Source organism: Anarrhichthys ocellatus, unplaced genomic scaffold (assembly GCF_004355925.1).
Source record: "Anarrhichthys ocellatus isolate YVR2014 unplaced genomic scaffold, GSC_Weel_1.0 scaffold73, whole genome shotgun sequence".
Lineage (NCBI taxonomy): Eukaryota > Metazoa > Chordata > Actinopteri > Perciformes > Anarhichadidae > Anarrhichthys > Anarrhichthys ocellatus.
The window spans coordinates 2032847-2053463 of NW_022280103.1; the positions used below are offsets into that span (position 1 = coordinate 2032847).

Here is a 20617-nt window from a genome sequence, read left to right on the forward strand (position 1 = left end):
TTCCAGAGAGCCGGTGGTCATTTTTGACTTCCAGTTGAACTTTGAGAAACATCTTCAAGATAGTTTTTGAGTCCTGTTAATTTTCATTTTAGAAACCCTGCCAAACTGTGTCCTTTCTTATCTTTCCAACAAATTATCATTCATTTTTGTCTCTTTGTGTCTATTACAATGCACTGTCCATCCATTATCCAGGGCTGGGTCACAGGGGCAGCAGGCTAAGCGGGGTATCTAGACTACATTCTCTCCCACCACGTTTTCCAGCTGTTCCTGGGGGACCCCGAGGCATTCCCAGGCTCGATGAGATATATAAACCTGTGTTCTGGGTCTGCCACGGGGCCTCTTACCAGTTGGACATACCTGAAAAACCTCTACAGGGAGGAGTCTAAGAAGCATCCTGATCAGAACCACCTCCGATAACTTTTGAACTGAAGGAGCAGCGGCTCTATTCCGGGCTTCCTGCTGATGTCTGAGCTTCTGCAGGAAGCACGGTCGGAACATGGCTTCAGACTGTAAAGCACTGTATTCTTCTTTATGCAAAGAAGCCACATCATGTCTACAAATTCTGAATTCTGCTGCATGATTACAAATGGAGACAGGGTTCAACGTGTTTCCCTCGTGATGACTTTTTCTTTTAACAGTGGTTAGATTTTGGATTAAGTATAAAATCCTCTCAGTTCATCGGAACAATGGCCCCTGGTTGTGCCAAGTTCACCCTTCAAGATTCATGGTGACCAAGCATTTTCCGTCCTGACTCATGGGCTGCAGTTGAATAGTCAAAAGATGACTTTTCATGTATTTTTCCAATTACTTTTTCTTGACCAGAAAGGAAAACATCATGATATCAGAAGGATTTAGAAAAGACAACTGCGACCCCATTGCACCTTCGGCAAAATCTGCAATATTTCTTCACTTATTTACTTTATTTCTTACACATAAAAAAGAGGAAGGGTGACAGTGCTGCACAGTTCAAGTAAGAATTCCTATCGAAAACAGAACCACACCTCCGAAGAAGGTTGTTTTCAATTCATCAACAGCGTACAATTAAACAGCGACGGCGGATGTTATTGATGGCCAAATGGTGCGTCGTTTTAAACGCCACTGCTGCAAGGCATTGTGGGACAACATTATCCCATTTCCTTTGGCAAAGGTCCAGTGTAGCCTAAAGGAGATAAGAAAGGAAGCATTGAAGCATCTTTCCTTAGCATTTAGAGAACTCAAACAGCTTTTATCACGGCTGCCACTTAGATATTTCCAGGTCATTTCACTCAGTTAGGAACCTCCCTGAGCAAAACAAGACTATTCAACGCATAGCCCTACAGCACTAGAGCATCAGCAGGATGACTTTCAGAACTGCTTGCACTAGGCCTGCTTTTTCTTGTTGGGTGGAGGTTTGTTGCTCGGCATTGTGAGGATGTTGCTCCATTTTCTCTCTGACATGTTTAATTCTGAACACAACAAGAACAATATTTTGCCTAAAATGTTGGATAGCAGCCAGACAAATGACATGATATCATGACAACGTAAGACGTCCTTTTGGACCGGAGGGTAGCTGTATGTTGAGTGAACAGTCCAGTCACTGTGTGGAGGCTGATCAGAGGGAACTGGATGCTCGTAGCAGAAGTGTAAAGAGCAGCACGGTACGTTGGACCATATCGTCTCTCATTGCAGATTTGAATGTGTAAAAACAATAACTAAGGAAACAATACTTACTCCTGAAACACAAGGACACGTTTTAGAGTACAGTGCCAGTGATCTGACTTGTGTATATTCATGTGAGCTCTCAGTATCACTGAAATGAGTTACTAAGCTAACTCTTAGCTGTTAGCTGTCCTCCCTCTTTTTTGAATGCAAGCAAGTCCCAGCTTTGTGAGTTGACTGCGTTCATGTCCTACAGTCGGGCCAACATACAGTACGGAGCCGTGGAGATACACATGGGACACTGAGGATTTGTTCTGCATGCATGTATGAACCTCTTCCAGTTATTTCCCCAAAGGCTCCCCGTATCCTTATTGCATCACATCTCCCATATGTTTTTTCCATCTGCTCGTCCCTCCCTCCGTCATCTCATTCCTCTGTGGCACATGAATGGGCTGAACATGCCCGGGATCCGATAAACAGAGGCAATTAAAAGGTCAGCATCAGGGTTCTTCTGGCATGTTAGAAAGGAGGATTCAGAGGAAAGGAGCGGTGTGGTTTGAAGAAATGGAGAAAAGACAAAAAGCAGCTTCATCTGTTCAGATTGATATTGGTTTGAATATGTGCACATGTGCTTTTCTAAATATGTTTTGCTGACTTAACCTATTTGAAATCATGACTTCATGCAGAGTTCAAATTACAGACAGGGTCGGGGAGTTCTGACTTCTTAAAGAAGAATTGGACCTCCTAAAAAGAGATAAAAACAACAGGTCGGGGGGTCCACTCATTTACATACACTTCTTACCTGTAACCATATTTAAATATTACAATATATTTCCCATATCCATGCCTGGAAGAATCTTGTGATACAATTTCAGACACCCCTACAGTGGATCAAATCATTTGTTAACCTTTGTTAAGAACGTCTCGTCTGCCTGGTGAACTATAAAAGTGAGGCTGGTCACATCTTGCATTCGTAGCAATCCCAACGAAAAAGTACTGCGCCTCGATTTGTAGATATCCCAAAAAATAGTTTTGTACATTATCCACGTAATCATGAACGAGGAAGTATAAAGAGCGCTGAAGCTCAACAGGGCGGGCTGGAGGGGAGGTGGATGAGTCCAGCAAACAGCAAACTTAGAAGACAACAAGAAGTCAACGTGGATTGTTTTGTCACATAAATTTCCTAATTAGTTACAACACTTCCACGGCCATTTTGACCCAAACGGTGATCTTTTCCTTACTTACAAAAGTTTATTTTGAAAAGGCCGTATGTTTGGAATGAGCGGACATTGACCTGTGGCTGGTATAATGAATTTGATTTGTCATCATCTAAAGACTACAGACATTACATAACATAATGATCAGTTCGCTGATGTGCCTGTGGTGTGCAGGGTGCGAGGACTGGCTCCTAATTAACAATTAAAGCAGCTTGGTGCATTTCCACTCTTGGCCAATCAAGGTGTGACGACGTCCTTTCTTTCGTGCTTTAGCGGGAAGAGAATTGCACAGCCTGGGTGTTCTGATCCGTCCTTCACTTAATGCAGACCTCATTTCAGCAGATATTGTCAACCATAAAGTCTCTCTAGGCTCTTTTGAGAATTCTCCTCTGTCTTAACTTTTCTAATTGAGGGTGATTTTATGTTTCCTGAAGCTGGAGCAAATATAAACGAAGTTTATGCTTGCTATATGATAACCTAAACCCCAAAGGCTTTATTTTGTTATCTTGTTCATTGGTTTATTTCCATTGAAACCCTCATTATACACATGTCCTCATCAAAGAGGCAGTTGTCTATTATTGTAGAGTGTAGATTTTACTGAATAATGTCCATCATGAAGGAGGCATTTTTTTCATTGTAAAGGCACTTTGTTAACTTGTTTCTCCAAGTAAACATTTGTTTATTATGTGGTTTTGGAACCAGTTCTCAGGCTTCTTCCTGATCATCTGAAAACTGGGGAATCAGTGCCAGCACATTGTATAATTCACACATATGAAATCAGGCCATGGTGCAGACCAAAAAGCACAGAAATGATAGAGTTGGAGGAGAGTCATAATGGCACCAAAGGCGAAGCAAATTCAAATTGTGCAAATCCAAACACAAATGACATCTTTGAAAGAGTGAAAATATGTGACCTTCACATTTCAAAACGTATTATGTCTATATTGCATGTTGAGTCATCATCATAACCCAATGAGTCATCTCAGCGCTTTTACTTTTCAAGGAAGACCAACAATAAATGTGTGTGTGTGTGTGTGTGTGTGTGTGTGTGTGTGTGTGTGTGTATCACACGGCTGATACATCTTCTTCCTCCACCTTTACCCGCAGCATCAACACATGAATGCATCAATAATAATAAACCATTGATAAAGGCATACCATAAATATGTTATATGAAATGGGCCATTCTCCTAATGACTATACTTTGGTACTTTTAAGTTTATTAATGATATTATAGTATTTTTACACTGTGCTCTAGTGAACAATTAAATCATAAACACATTTCACTCCCTCATGACACTCACAAAAAAATGGCAAAGGAGACGGGCTCCATGTCTCAGGTCAGGTGGGTTGCCATCGTCCCAGGTTCCGCACTGAGGAATGTTAACTGTCGTGCTGGGAACGGGGCTCCGTCACTGCCCACACGGGCGTCGTGAAGCTGACACGGCCGGAGCCACAGGCCACTTTCACCAGCCAGCCTGCCCACCCTTTAAGCGTAGAATATTTTCTGTCCAATATAAGACTGTGGTGATACAAAAGAGACTTTGGCGGGCCGCCACAGTCAAGGAAATTAATGGGAAATACTGTGACTACTTTTTCTTGTTCAGTGCCACTGCTAATAAAAACACTGTCTGTCCTTGGGTTGTAAGCTACATTTCCCAGCAGCAGCTGTTTGTCTTCATTCGCTCGTCATGCTTTTGTCAGCTGTCACCAGCCTGCCGACACCAGGTTAAAAGGATAAAGGAACTTTTCTGATGAGTTTCCTAAATCTTCGACTTTTTTTTTTTTTCCTTCCTAAAATTAATGAATCATTTAAAATCATTTGAAAATCGTTTTTGACTGCAAGAAGAGAAGACTAGTTGTGATTTCTGTTGGAAGTTCCAGCTTTATGTCTTCAGTATGAACCAATGACTCTGAAACCATTTGTAGCGTTGGTTGTTCCACGCTCCATCCTTTCATCCATTAGGATGATACCTTGTTAGACTGTTTTATTCATCACAAATTATTAATATTATTAGTATGAAATTAGAAATAAAGCCACACAATAGTATAGTCACACTTATTTGACTTTTGTTTTGTTTTTAAGAGAAATGTTGAGAATGTGACACCGGTGCAGTGCAACACGAGGCCAGTGTTCCAGCGGCACAATGCAGTAATGCAGCAGCTTCTTGTGATTAAAGGAAGCCTCCCTAACATGACTGACGACTGTAGTGAGTCCGACAGCGAGCGCTCCACAGTCCACTGGTCGAAAACTCTTTCATGAGTCGACACATGCTTGCACACAAATGGCAGCCTCCTGCTGTGAACTTGTGTTCACCGCAAACCATTATAATCATGCCGGCGTGTGTGTGTGTGTGTGTGTGTGTGCACGCGGGGGCCAGCGGGGCTGATGAGAGCAGTTACCGGGACTACGCATCGTATTGACTCCAGATGCAGTTATCTCAGCAAGAGTGTCGGAGGAGGCCGCGGCCGGAGCAGTGATGGAGGGGCAGACGGTAAGGTCACTCAGAGAGCACGGCAGCCGATGGATTTTATGCTCCCTTACTGTTGTACCAGCTGGATTTATAAACTCACTTGTTAAGAGAGGTAAAGCTCGCAGTGGCATTTTTGGTCAAAGTGCGTCGGCTAGATGTTTTATGTAATGGTCATTTGTATTCTGACCGCAGGCCTCAGCTGATCCCTATTTCTGCTGCCAGGCTTGGCCGAGGGCAGCCCTCGCCTCATGTCAGCTTACCTTTTCTTGATTCATCTCACTTTTACAGACACGTCATGCCGTCTTTGTAATATATCCCAGGTCATGTAAATCCAGCAGCCTAGCCATTTATGCACTCCGGGCGGTATTTGAGGAATGAAATGCAGTTATGAATTTTTTAAACAGCACACACATGCGTCGAGTCTCCACTTGCATCTCTGATTCTGTGTGCCTTTTATGTTTTTTGCTTGATCCTCCAGCATTTATATTGTCACGGTGTTGCTTTCTGATATTCCAGATATGCAAATATTTCTCTCCACTCACAGACGGAATTAAATTGATTCAAAGCTGCACTGAAAAATAAAATAAGTGACATTTACTTGAAAAAAGCTAGGTAACAATTTGCACTCAGAAATTCCGAGTAATTTTTACTCAGGAATTCTCAAGTTAAGTTTACTTACTAGTAAGAATTGTTTGTTATCCAAAATTTTCAAGTAACTTTTACTTGCAAATGTCTTCCTTAGACATAAAACGTACTTAGCCTTTGATAGTAATCTTTACTCAGGCTAACTTTGCATCCAATTACAAAACCCCAGTAAAACTCAATTAGATGTTTCATGTATATTTAACGAGCTTTTCTTTACTTTTTCAATTGAGAAATATTAAGTAATATTTACACAATATATCTTTTATCTACTACTGCTCTACACAACTGTTCAAATATGAATGTTGCATTTTTTTTAAACTGGGCTACTGTTAATTTAATAAAATTGTCTTAACATAAGGCTTCTACAAAACATCTTCTTTTAAACTACAGCAGCTTTACTTGTTAACTGGTGAAAGAGGTCACTGCTGACAGACACACACCAATACCAACATACTATATAATCTGGTTGGCATTGCCAGACAAAACATTTCTAAATCAGTGCTGCCAATAAGAAATTTAAGAACACAAACATTTAGTCATTTAACAAACACTTTTAATTTGAAACGATGGGTATTGCTTGACAACACTTGGATACGCATAAATGAAGCCCATGAGCAGAAGGCAAGCCTTTGCCACACTTTGACAGTCATCAAGAACCTCTTTTCCCTCTGACGACGAACATGATTGTCAGGAGTGAAGCCTTTCTGTGTTGCATTTCCATGGATGACAAGGATCTTCATGACATGTTGAGCATAGTCCTCTTCAATGACTTCTTTGAAATTCAAATTTACTAATGTTCACTTTTACATCTTCGAGTCTGATGTGTACTCAAAAAATGACAATAGTGGGGGAAACAAACAAATATTGAATGTGTTCAAATGCATCATTATGTATCTATTCTTAGTGTATATGAGCCCAACATAATTTTATATAATATTAGATATCTAAACTTTACCAGGCTGGGTGATTCCAGCATGGGTCTTTGTTCCTGCAACTCCGCCCTTTGTCCCAAGTATCTCCAGAAAGTTGGTAGGGCAATTGTCCAATTTCGACAAAAAGTTTCGCTCCAGATGAACTCTGGTTATTCTTCTGAACTCCTCATTGATCTGAAACAAAAGACAATAAAAAACATGATCGAGATGAGTATCTCGATGAGTATGCTAAAACAATGAATGCAGTAGTCCTCCCAGTATAATGTACTATTGACAGCAACACAAACTATGACTTCAAATGTATATGTCAAGTTAATTAAACTATAACAGTACTAAGTTGATTTTACCTTGTGTCAACTGTTGATGTCAACTTGCTGAGAGTGAACATCCTTTAATATTCTGTGAAATATATAGAGAAATTATGTTAAAACATGAACACACAACATTAAATCTGAATTTGGCTTAAATCTTCATATTGATAGCATGTTTTATCCCCACACAGAAAAACAGCACATAAACAAGCCAACATAACGTTAATACTGAGATACACAGCAGGCCTAGTCATGTTGATATGCGACACTAACTCAACACAGTACTGGCACCTTGTTTCATGCCCAAAGCCTTAATCATCAAGGACACCACATTGGATAGAGACATAAGAGACCAGTTCAAAACTAATGACAGAAATATAAGTTACTGTAAAAATATGTCAGAATATGATCGTGACAAAATCATGTTAAGTGTATTAGACTCGCTCTAAAGTCACTAATTCCACCACATATGGAATATTTGTTAGCACATGACCAGAGTGTGCTTGTTGCTGCTTAGCTATGATTCCCTGTCTTGTCACATTTTCCTCATTCGACCTCGGCTGCACTTGAGGATGTCCGAGAGAACGTGCGCTGTGTGTGTGACTCAGCACAGAAAAGCACCTGTGTGGCAGAAGTGGGCTTCACAAAACCGAAGTAATTCCCCCTCCCCCTCGTCGACGGAGCGCAGCTGGTCGAGCACCGTGTCCCCAGGCCAACAACTTTTCAAGGGAGAACCCTGTAAAATCATGACCAAAACCACCAAAAACATGTCCACAAAATGTTGCGCCGTGAGCCATGTCTGTAATGCTGTCCCAAGTTAGCTAGCATGATAGCCTAACTAGCTGGCACGCTAAACTGACCAGTTCGCTACTCTTCAGTGTTCACAACTCAAACACAGACTTGACCGAAGGCTCAACAGCAACGTAGAGCTTTAATTAAACATATAACCTACCCCAATGGCTCCCGTCCATGAAGTTTTTCTCCAAAGGTGAAATGCTGCCGTCCTTGTTCAGGTTCTGCTGTTCCGTCGTCTCGTTGAAGAAAGGAGCGTGAAATCTCCTCTGACGTCACCCCCTGAGTACGCGCTATAGGTTGCCAGGTTTTACTCGTATTATCCAAGTACATTTTATTTACTTTGTTGTGTCAGGTAGTGCATTCAATACAGTAGTTTAGTAGATATTACTTAGTGTGAATGATTAAAATGTACTTATAAAAATGAGGATACATAATTACAAACAAACACCAAGTAACACATTAAATAAAAGGTGATATTTTAAAGTAAAAGCACTGGAATGATAATTTCTTGTAAAATTTACAAAAATAATCAAGGTAATAATTACAGGGCCAAAAAGTCTTTTTTTTCAGTGTGGGGTTTTTTATGTTATATGTACTAATTCTCTATTCATGTAGGAATGCCAAATACATGACTTCAAACTCACTGGGCACTGTCTGAGAGGAGCACAACAGTTACCTTTTCTCCGTTGTTTCCCGTATATTCAAACATAATCCCACACCAAACAGAATTACCAGTGGACAGGGTTGTAAAGACTTATGGTCGGATTAGCTGGATAAAAAAAAAGAGATCAAACCCTGGGAAGAAGTGAATCCACTTCTCCAGAACAATAGGGATTTGGGGTTTGAACCCAAAAAGGGGAAATCACTAACATATTTCAAAATTGAAAAACATGGAAATGAGGCTCTTTGTCCTCCATGTGTGACATAGCCTTCAGTTACTACAATTACCCAGGAGGCCGTGTTCCGTTTCTATGCTTCCTGAATCTATAGAGTTGAAAGCAGCTTCAGGGTATGCTTATTTAATGTTGCTGTATAAATGACTTCCACCAGCAAAAGCACATTACGTTTCCACCTCCGACTTGTTTGTGTGTTTCCTGAGAGTATCTACAGATTGGAGTGATGGGGGGTCAGATCAGGAGGTGGTGTTGATCTGGATGTTCGATGAGAAACGTTACTGATTTACATCATCATAACGATTCGGTTTATAGTCTCACGCTCAGGCTATTAAATACTTTTACGCTCACATGGTAGCTTGACAGAAAAATGAAACACAGAAGACTCAGTAGAGTGCAGTTCTGCTCCACCAGGTGCGTCTCCATCTCCCCTCCCAAACAAAGAAGGGTTGCATCTCACTCAGCTGTTCTCCCGGCTACCTTACAGTCAAGATGATACAAAGGAATATGTACATATGTGTACATATGCGTACATATTCTATGTTCAGATATCTATCTATCTACTTGAACTATTGGAACCATTATTATATTGCATAACTTAGATTGATTTTCCTTTTCGTCTGTCTCAGTGAAGGAGGTGAACACATGTACAGTTGTGTGAAAAAGTGTTTACCCCCTTCCTGATTTCTTATTTTTTTGCATGTTTGTCACACTTAAATGTTTCAGATCATCAAACAAATTTAAATATTAGACAAAGATAACACAAGTAAACACAAAATGCAGTTTTTAAATGAAGGTTTTTATTATTAAGGGGGAAAAAAAATCCAAACCTACATGGCCCTGTGTGAAAAAGTGATTGCCCCCTAAACCTAATAACTGGTTGGGCCACCCTTAGCAGCAACAACTGCAATCAAGCGTTTGCGATAACTGGCAATGAGTCTTTTACAGCGCTGTAGAGGAATTTTGGCCCACTCGTCTTTGCAGAATTGTTGTAATTCAGCCACATTGGAGGGTTTTCGAGCATGAACCGCCTTTTTAGGGTCATGCCACAGCATCTCAATCGGATTCAGGTCGGGACTTTGACTAGGCCACTCCAAAGTCTTCATTTTGTTTTTCTTAAGCCATTCAGAGGTGGACTTGCTGGTGTGTTTTGGATCATTGTCCTGCTGCAGAACCCAAGTGCGCTTCAGCTTGAGGTCACGAACAGATGGCCGGACATTCTCCTTCAGGATTTTTTGGTAGACAGCAGAATTCATGGTTCCATTTACCACAGCAAGTCTTCCAGGTCCTGAAGCAGCAAAACAGCCCCAGACCATCACATTACCACCACCATATTTTACTGTTGGTATGATGTTCCTTTTCTGAAATGCCGTGTTACTTTTACACCAGATGTAATGGGACATACACCTTCCAAAAAGTTCAACTTTTGTCTCATCAGTCCACAGAGTATTTTCCCAAAAGTCTTGGGGAGCATCAAGATGTTTTCTGGCAAAAGTGAGACGAGCCTTTATGTTCTTTTTGCTCAGCAGTGGTTTTCGTCTTGGAACTCTGCCATGCAGGCCATTTTTGCCCAGTCTCTTTCTTATGGTGGAGTCATGAACACTGACCTTAATTGAGGCAAGTGAGGCCTGCAGTTCTTTGGATGTTGTTCTGGGGTCTTTTGTGACCTCTTGGATGAGTCGTCGCTGCGCTCTTGGGGTAATTTTGGTCGGCCGGCCACTCCTGAGAAGGTTCACCACTGTTCCATGTTTTCGCCATTTGTGGATAATGGCTCTCACTGTGGTTCGCTGGAGTCCCAAAGCTTTAGAAATGGCTTTGTAACCTTTTCCAGACTGATAGATCTCAATTACTTTGTTTCTCATTTGTTCCTGAATTTCTTTGGATCACAGCATGATGTCTAGATTTTGAGGATCTTTTGGTCTACCTCACTTTGTCAGGCAGGTCCTATTTAAGTGATTTCTTGATTGAGAACAGGTGTGGCAGTAATCAGACCTGGGTGTGGCTAGAGAAATTGAACTCAGCTTTCCAAAGATGTGATAAACCACAGTTAATTTATGTTTTAACAGGGGGGGCAATCACTTTTTCACACAGGGCCATGTAGGTTTGGATTTTTTTTTCCCCTTAATAATAAAAACCATTTAAAAACTGCATTTTGTGTTTACTTGTGTTATCTTTGTCTAATATTTAAATTAGTTTGATGATCTTAAACATTTAAGTGTGACAAACATGCAAAAAGATAAGAAATCAGGAAGGGGGCAAACACTTTTTCACACAACTGTAGGTCACACAGGGTTGAAAGTGAAAATAACTACACACGAGCTATTGGTCAGATTACATCTTTCTGGGGATCAATGGCGTTGAACTAAAATCAGTCCACTAGTTAAACTCTCTAGTGACCTGAATCTCTCTCCGCATGGATTCAGCTGCCTGTCCGGTTTACTCGAGTTGTTGACATAATCACCGTGCTGAGGCGGCAATTTGTGTGAACAACAAGATCTCCGTCTTCACCACATCACCAGCCACACACACACGCAAGCACAAGCAGTGACGGGGATCAGACAAGTACGTCGCTAATCTAGACGTAGTGCAGTATCTTTGCCGCGCCAGTAATTCTTTGGTAGAAAATACCTCAGCGGTGGGTTCGGCCATGACTCTGGATCAGCATGGAACCCTTCACCTCAGTCCTCAGCCATCCCAGGAGAGGGTGGTTTTAAAAATGTATGCTGCAGTTCAAATGAAAGGAGAATGGCTTTGCTGGGACATTGTATTGCAATAGACCTCAGAGATGCTTTTTTAAATGACAGAAGTGCTGCTCATATCTTAAAAATCTCATCCCAGAAATGATTTTCTTCAGGATTTTTTCAGAGCCTTTGTGGATCACGATCAAAAATACCGAAATCAGACCAAGAATATGCAATAGAAAATGAAATATCACCAAATAATCATGTGTTATCGTGGCCCACTCTGACTCATTTTGCATTTAAAAAAAACTGCATCCAAAATGCCGTACAGAGTGATGACCCGTTGCTTCCACGGCAAATGTTTAGCTCCCGCTCACGCTCCACCATCACTCTCCTCCTCTCTGTGCATCTTCACTCTACGACTCGAAGCAACAACATCACGACTGCAGCAAATCCCATCAGCAACACGGATGCTTTCTGTCACGGAGAGGTGTGAATATTTTGTTTTCCGTCTCTGTGTTTGTGCATAATTATGACTTGGCAGCGCGTCATTTATAATCTGAGAGGAGAATCATTTACCACTTGTTGTGGACTCCGCAGCCCAACAGCAGCTTTCTCTACTGGCGTGTTTGTTCTTTTCTTTCTCTCTCTAATCCATCTCCAGCGCTGCAATGAGCGCACATGGAACAAGATGAAAATAATTTTCTTCCTGAAACATCACAGATTGATCAGGCTATTTTGTGAAGTTCTTTAGCTAACTATACATTACTGTTGAGCATTCTGAGAATTCACGTTTATTGATTTACCTCTTTTATTATAGTCTCATTTTCCCGTATCAACGACTGCAATATTGTTAGGGCTGCTACGCATGAATTAATGCAGACAACATTCCACATGCACCTCTGTTGAGAGAATATGTCTCGCTGTCTTTTGATAATGTTAATGTTTTTCAAAGATCTCCCAGATACATTTCACAATAAATGTTGATCTACAGATAGTCTAGGCATTTCCATTTACCTTTACTGTACATCAGCACTCAATCTGTATCAGCTTCAGAGGTCCACAGGTATGGACCTGAACATAACACCGACATTTTATCTTCCTGGCCAGCTTTCAGGACACAGTTCAAATACATTTCTCATTTCAGCTTCAACCTCATGAAGATGCTTGTGTTGGTTGTACATATTTACTTATTCTAGTTTTGTTTCTTTTGCAAATGCTTGCTTGTGTTTTGTGTTTGTGTATAATCGCTGTGCTTTGTGTTTTTTGTTTATATTTTGCTTCTTTTGTTTCATCTTTGAAGAATAATACAAAAATGATCCTATTGTTTGTATTTTGTACCTTCATTTTGTGTGTAAATAAACTAAACTCGATCCCAATCTGTCAACCCAGATCCAGAAAGTGTAGCCCTGGGTTGGTCACCGAATGAAGGTCGTAGCTGAGACATGATTTAGAATGCTTTGGAATAGAATATGTCAGAATATCACAATATGAACAGTGGCTGAATTAAGTAAATTAGAAAAGATATGAGCAGACTGGATCTATTGATCTATCTATAATTGTTATAGCTGGAGAACAAAACAAGACAATAACATTTTTGGTGCATTTACAAAAGATGGGGATTATCAGCATTTATTTTAAAATACATTTTACCATAAAGGATACACTACCATAGTGCTGTGGAATATTACAACACGAGGCGCTGACTAACACAATGCTAGGGCAACTGCTGTTACAAAATGTTACAATTAAAATACGCTAACTGAAAGAATATTGTGAAAGGTTTAAAGTTCTAAGACGAAAACATGGACTCCCAGACTGGACAACACCGTGGTAGTTGCCCTGTCAATCACCGTGTAGCCCCGCCCTAAAGCATCCCCTGCTTTATGGTCTGTTTGACTCTAAATGGACCATAATGTACTAAATGAACATCATGCTGTATTGAAGAAGACTTGAAACTAGAGATTGAGACCATAAACTCATGTTTACTGAGGGAATACATCAACCAGAGGCTGGCCATTTGTAAGAATGCAAGTTTAAGGCACTTCCACATTGGCTTCATGTTCAGACTCGGAGGTTGTCGCCTGATTCTGCAACGTTATTTTTTATTTAAAACAGCGATCTCTTCACTTGGCGTTCTTCTTTTCATCCAATAGATCCAACAACTCTTTTACTTTTTCATGCAGCTTATATTTGCAAACACATTTGAATAAATTCAAAGAAATTGTGCTCATTTCCTCTAAGTTTCCAGGAGACCAGCTGATTCCCAAGCCACATCTCTGACACAGCCTTGACTGCTCCCATTGAAACTGCAGCAATGCAGGACAAACACACACACACACACACACACACACACACACACACACACGGCGGCTTTCATTTTCAAACAGCCTTCCATGATAAGAAATGCGGGTAACAATGAGATGTCTGCATCAATAGCCCCACTTCAGCCCAACATCCAAGAGTCACGTGGGATCAAACCCACATCAAAGCCTGGCCGGCACCACTATGAAAGCCCAGTAACAATGGGACAATAATTAAAGCCACATGGATATGGAACCATCCCCCTGTCACACACACATCTCTCTTCCTCGTTGTCATAGAAATAGAAAAAAAAGCACCGTTTGATGTCTGCCGTGACAATACACCAACCCATCCACATCGTGAGGTGCAGATACCTGCCACACAATATGTAAGCAAGTCATTTCCGTCCATTGTGAATGCTGTAAACACATTTAGACGCTCTCATCCACTAAGCAGGAGATCATTATTCGGGGCAGAGGGAGCTGTCATAGCCAGCAGTAATGCAAGAGCAATACATAACAAAATGCCAAAGCACTTCCAATGTACTGTTTAATGAGGCAATATACAAGAATATGCTTTGGCTGTATTGATTCAGACACTTTCTTTGTATCCATTCATGAATAGTCAGGCTCATTTACTCCATTTATCATGTAATTAATGTCCAGAACGAGCTCATTTTTTATCTCAGTAGTCCTTGATTAATGTTATTTTTTTCCTTAATGGGACTGTTCCCTGCTCAGTGTGGAGAAGGATTATTTTAACTGTTAGAGGGAAAGAAGCCAGAATCAAATATGGGGGAAAATAAATCCCAAAAAACACATTATAGGGAGGAAAGCCACGATATTAATGTCTAATCCAGTGCTTCCCAAACACGTGAGGCAGTTTGTGATCACCTAAAGGGAGCAGCTCAAGACGAGACACTACAGGCTGAAACCTGTTTTTCAAGCACACGTCAATTTAGATTTTGGTCTGTTTTGCTTCCATAACACGTCTTCTTTCAGACTAGTGAAAAGAAAACACCCAACATACAGCTATCATTAGATAATACCTAATTTGCATATTTAAACATAGCATTTCAGAAAACTTGTTATCGGAAAAGGAGAAACAATCGTCTCAAATGAGTAATAACCTGGGGAAGTTTTCATGGTGCGATCTATTTGGGTTTTTTTTCATTTCACCTGTAGTGTCTTCAAAATATGTCATTTTCCAAAACATGTCTTTAACGGCCGATTTCTCTAAATCTCTAAACCAGAAATCTCCACTTCAAACTCCAAACTGTCCACTTTTATTCCTCTCTATATTCTGAAGGTTTTTACAAAAGGGTTTGTTCATGTATCTTTCAGAGCCTGATTTAAACAACATTATATTACTAAAAACATGTTTTTATGGCTGACAGTATTTTGTAATTGATGGGGTGATAAAAAGAGATATTCTAAAATTCCCTTGGTAAAAACTGTTCACTCTAATCTGTCAACAAAATGAAACAAGAAATGAGTTTTGCCAATGCTGACAATTCTGTTCAATAGATGTAGTCAAATTATCACATGTTTAATACGACAATGCATAATTTGCATATTTAAACATGAAATTTCAGAAAACGTGTAATACAAATCATAACTGTCTTCCCCTTAAGACATTTAAAGGTGATTACATTGTGCCTTGTCAGAAAGCAAGTCAGTCAAAAGTTCTACCATGAGCGCCCGACATTGTCTTAAGCGCTGCTGCACACGCAAGACTATGATGACATAAGGCGCGTAATAGCGCAGATACTTGTTGGATGCCCTTATTCCCTTTGGGTGTGCTTTAAAAAGAACTCGCACAGCTCATGATGGAAAAGGAAGGGGAAGACGGAGAGAGAGAGAGAGAGAGAGAGAGAGAGAGAGAGAGAGAGAGAGAGAAAAGGTCTCTTGTACCTCTTCAGCATCGACCTCCTCCTCGCTGTCAGTGGGTTCCGGCGCTTTCACGAACCACCACTGGATCTCCAAATACACGGACGTGGTTCCGCTCTGGAAAGCGCACGCCATTTCTATGTTTTGCCCCTCTTTAACCGTCATGTTGGAGGGCAGATCTGTGAAGCGACCTGCAGATGAGAGACGAAAAAAGGGGTGGGGGGTTATGATGGGGACAATTGTGTGTGACTTGTGCCCATGAATTAATCACTTAAATGGTCTGCTATTGAATGTAGACATACATGTGGCGGGTTAACTGTGTGTTGCTGAAGCCAAGCCTTGATAAAGGTGCGTTCTTGCCGAAGCGTGCCAAAGCTTCTTCATTTGGTAATTTACATAACGCACAGTCGCACCATGGATACATTATTCACACATTTAATTCCGAGCAGGATGAGAATTTATAGTTTTTTTTTAAAGTCATTCTGTGGCCGTTGTCGCGCTCTCTGTGCCCGCGATTAAATACGAAAAATAAATTGACTGTTCGAGAATTGGGGGTCAACAAAAGAAAGCATAAAAGGGGGAAACGTAAGAAAAAATAAAGGAGTTTGGTTTGGAGGATGCTAATAAGGGGGAATGTGGCCCGAAGGAGAGTCGTGGCGACGATAGAAAAAAGGAGCGAGGATATTCGCGCATGCAAACTTCCATTCCAAACCATCACTCCAGGTCAAGATTATCTACAGGTTTGTGCGCATTTATCAGACATGTTTGGGATTTCAGCTGTTAGGGGGGAAGAAGTGCACAGAGGCGTTTTGAAAGTGGTAATCTCAGTGTGATGAAGGCTTTGAACACCGGAGACCGCCGCATGCAGCAGCTGTCCACGGTGCTGAAATCACCGGCTGGTCGCTCACTTTTCATGCACGGAGCCTCTTCAAATAAGTTCGATTTCTTTAATCTATTGTCCGAGATGAAAACCAAATAATGCGAGAGAAAAAACAGCCGCCCGCTCTCCTCCTCCGGTGTGAAACGACTTGATTTCAAACAATCACCAGTTGCATTTTTTTCGTCATCACGGGGTAAAAAAAACCCGCAACCTTCCTCAGCTTTCATTATGAGCTTTGTTTCGCCCCCTTTCTGGGTTTATTACAACCCATCTCATTTCAAACATCTTCCTCCAAATAGAATCCTCTGCTTTTCTAGAAACACTGCGCACTTTGAACACTTTCTACCTCCCGTGCCTCGACATGATGCCACTGTTTTGTTAGGAAAAATATGCATCGTCTTACCTTCGAAGGAGAATCCCAATTGCACACAGAATCCGGCAAAGAAAACAAATCCAACAGAATCGTGAGAGGTCCACATCATTCCAATTTAGAGAGGTTGCTTTTTTTACATCAGCCGAAAGGAGGAAAAAGGCGAATGTTTCCCCAGAAATACAAAATGCCAACACACCAGCAAAATCAAACAGTTGCTGGGCGAGTGGGTTTAAACGGAGATTGCCGAAGGTGGAACATGCTGCAAAACTACAGCTTGTCGTTGATGAAGTTCTTTTTTTCAGCCCCTCTCTCTCTCTCTCTCTCTCCCTCTCTCTGCAGGAGAGACTGTCGACTGCTCGGCTGTGCTTAAGTCTGTACAAAATAACCGGGCTGCGGTGTTCGTCTGCGCTACCGGAGAGACGTCAGTCTAGTGGATCACTGTGGCATCCTCACGCTCCACGCACCTCTGCGAATCTAGTCCTCATCCGGTTCCTCGCTGTCACCTTGACCGCTTGATTAAAAAAATAAATGCGCCGCGCATTGCAGCGTGAACAACTAAATGATTGCGTTCATGAGGGGATCTTTATTTATAAAATGATCTGAATAAAAAAAAAACAAGATATGGAGTTTGTTTCCTGTGCTGTACTTTCTAAATGACTGATGCGTTAAAGCCCCCCCTCAAAAACTCCACAAAACGGATACGAGCGGAATTGTCCCCTCTCAAAGCCTTAACATTCTAGATGATAAAAAGTGTGCGTATTTAGTGTGGATGTGTCCTCTTGAGTGCTTTTGCAGTCTAACCCGTTTTAGAGGCTATAAAACAATATTGTAGCATTAGATGGGAGCAAACAGGGAGGGGTGGAGCAGCGGCCCACCAGTATGGCATGTCCTGAGTCATTAAAATAGAAGAGATGCTGCTGGATTATTATATATGCACGAGTCTTCTGTGCAGACTGAGAACACGGTGCCCTTTGTTGCGTTGGCACAACTTGTGCCACTGCTAATATCTACTCTTAAGAGGAGACTCTTCAGGTGAATAGGGTAAGAATTACACACTATTTAATTACACTGAGGCACATTTTATTTTCTGGAATGCTATGTTAAAATATGCAAGTGATGCAAATCGGATTAAATATGGGCTAATTTGCATACATTTCCAGAACAGAATGTGAACATTGGATGGATACAGTTCAATACTCTTGTTTCATTTTCTTCTCATATCACAGTCAAAGGTGTTTACAGAGGGAACTTTGGACATCTTTTTGTATCACTCCATAAATGAGAAAACACTGTCAACCATAAAAAACATTTTCACCATGTTTTTAGTCATAAGGTATTGTACAAATGAGACCATGAATTATATATACGCACAAACCCTTCTTTAAAAACCCAAACGATATGTATTGTAAAATGATATACATTTTAAAGATAGATATCACCATGAAACTTCCTTTTTTGTGTTACAGGATTTCTGAAATGTGATGTCTTGTGTAAATGAGGCATTATGTAATTGTAACTTTTGGTGAATTATGGAGAAATCTACCGACGCACAGACACAAAGTAGAAAAATAAACACCTACATTTGTATTTTGGATGTTTTCTTTCCTCTAGTCTGGAAGAAGAAACTGTTTGCCTGACTCCTGGTAAGACTTAAAGAGATGAAGCAATTTCATTGGCCGAAATGAAACACAAGCCTTCAACCTGATGTAGTGTTTTTTTTGTAAATATGCAAGAATGTACTAATGATGCACTAATGGTGTGAACCGAGCCAGGATTTCAAAGTGCTATCGACAATTTCAAACTGGAAAACATGACTAGACTTCATTTACAGCAGGGGTCTCAAACTCCTGGCCCGCCACGTCATTTTATGTGGCCCGCGAATCCGCCAGCATACAAAAAAAAAAAAAAAAAAAAAATTAAAAGTTAGACTTGACAATAAAAATATCCCCATAGTCGAAATTATGAGACAGAAAGTCGAAGTTATGAGATAGAAAGTCATAATTCTGAGATAGAAAGTCAAAATGATGAGATACTTAACACAGTCATAGAAGCAGCTCTTTGGCTGGTTATCCTACATGTGACATGGAAATGTATTGTGAGTACATTGAAGACTACTTTAAACGTGGCTTTACAACACATGAAATACTTCGCGTGGGATTGTGCAAACGCACCCTTGAAAGGATTTTAAGCATTGAACAAAGTTATTGTAATAACTTGTGTTTGATATTTGTCTTTGCTATTGTCTTTAATAGTTTGATAGAGTAATGTGGGTTTCTTAACCCTAAATTAAAAGGATTTAAGTTATAACAGAAATGTGCTTAAATATATTTTTACATTTATATAACTGCATGTGCAATATTTTTACACTTGAATAAATGCTAATCAAATGCAGAGACAGTTATTTACCAATATGTTAGGAGTAGTTACATTTACACAGTCTTACAGTTACAACCGGCCCTTTGAGGGCGACTGTGATGCTGATGTGGCCCAGAGTGAAAATGAGTTTGAGACCCCTGATTTACAGTATATATTGTTTGTATTTTTTATAATACTTTCTTTTCTTTTCTGAGTTGTTGCCAGAGTTGCACCACCAGTCCAACATGTTATAAAAAGGTCTGTGGTTAGGCTTAAAAGATTTGAAGGTTTTGTACTATGAAAATATGTCAGTAAGTGGTGAGACTATGGGCCGCCTTCAGTTTTGTGGTGGTGACTGAAGTCATGTGACCGTAGTGTAGTTCGTTAATAGCACCACGTCAGCTTTTTACTGTGTTAACGCTTCAAAACGCATAAAAGTGATGTTCATTAGTGAAGATTGTCTTCTGAACAAAACATGTAAGTATTATCAACATTGTTGTTTGCCACAGAGCGTATTGTCTGCTTTTGTTTTAAGTCCAACGATCCCATTGGCTCTTTAGCAAGGGAACCAGTGCGACGCTAACTCCTGGGCTTTCTATAAAAATATGTCATCCCTGCACCACTCTTATTGGAACCTCTGCTATCATAAGGAATCCTATTTAAGTTTTCTTAGGGAGGACATTTACAGCCTTTATTTTGAAAGGAGACTTTAGAGAAGTGAAAGGAAATAAGGATAAAGTGATAAGGCGTGCAAGAAAGATTCCCTTATGGACTCAAACCAGGATGTTCAGATCACATGATCAGCATATTAAAGATTAAAGATAAAGATTCTATCTTATTTAATACTCACGTCTCCGTCTGTACATTTAAAGCCTTATTGTTTGATGGAATTGTTCCTCTTTTCTAAACTGGCTGCAACAATATCTCTTTCTAAAGTGATTTTAATGTAAATGATGGGGGACAAAATCCACAATCCTGTAAGCATATTAATGTCATATTAGTTAATTAATTATGAATTCAATAAAAATGTTATCAATGAATTAAGCCAAATATTAAACTGCAACATCTGAATTTTCATCTAAAAAAATTTAATTAAAAAAAAGGTATAAATCAGAACGGTCACGTGTGCTGGGCGAAATGTGCGATCGCATGTGTCCTAAAACACACACTTACACACACACACACACACACACACACACACACTGGCCCCAGAGTGTGTAAGTGTGTTACT

General features: G+C 40.4%; 1 protein-coding gene across 1 annotated transcript in view; it reads right to left on the bottom strand.

The window, feature by feature from the left end:
• vstm2a (V-set and transmembrane domain containing 2A) overlaps nucleotides 1-17531 on the bottom strand; it is a 78413-nt gene extending 60882 nt beyond the window's left edge. The window contains exons 1-2 of the mRNA XM_031873663.1: nucleotides 17062-17531; nucleotides 15803-15969 (exon numbers count right to left, since the gene is read on the bottom strand). Of these exons, the coding sequence (XP_031729523.1) occupies nucleotides 15803-15969; nucleotides 17062-17140 (246 nt within the window). The 5' untranslated portion in view covers nucleotides 17141-17531. The remainder of the gene's footprint in view (nucleotides 1-15802; nucleotides 15970-17061) is intronic.
• Between the last annotated feature and the right edge of the window lie 3086 nt (nucleotides 17532-20617).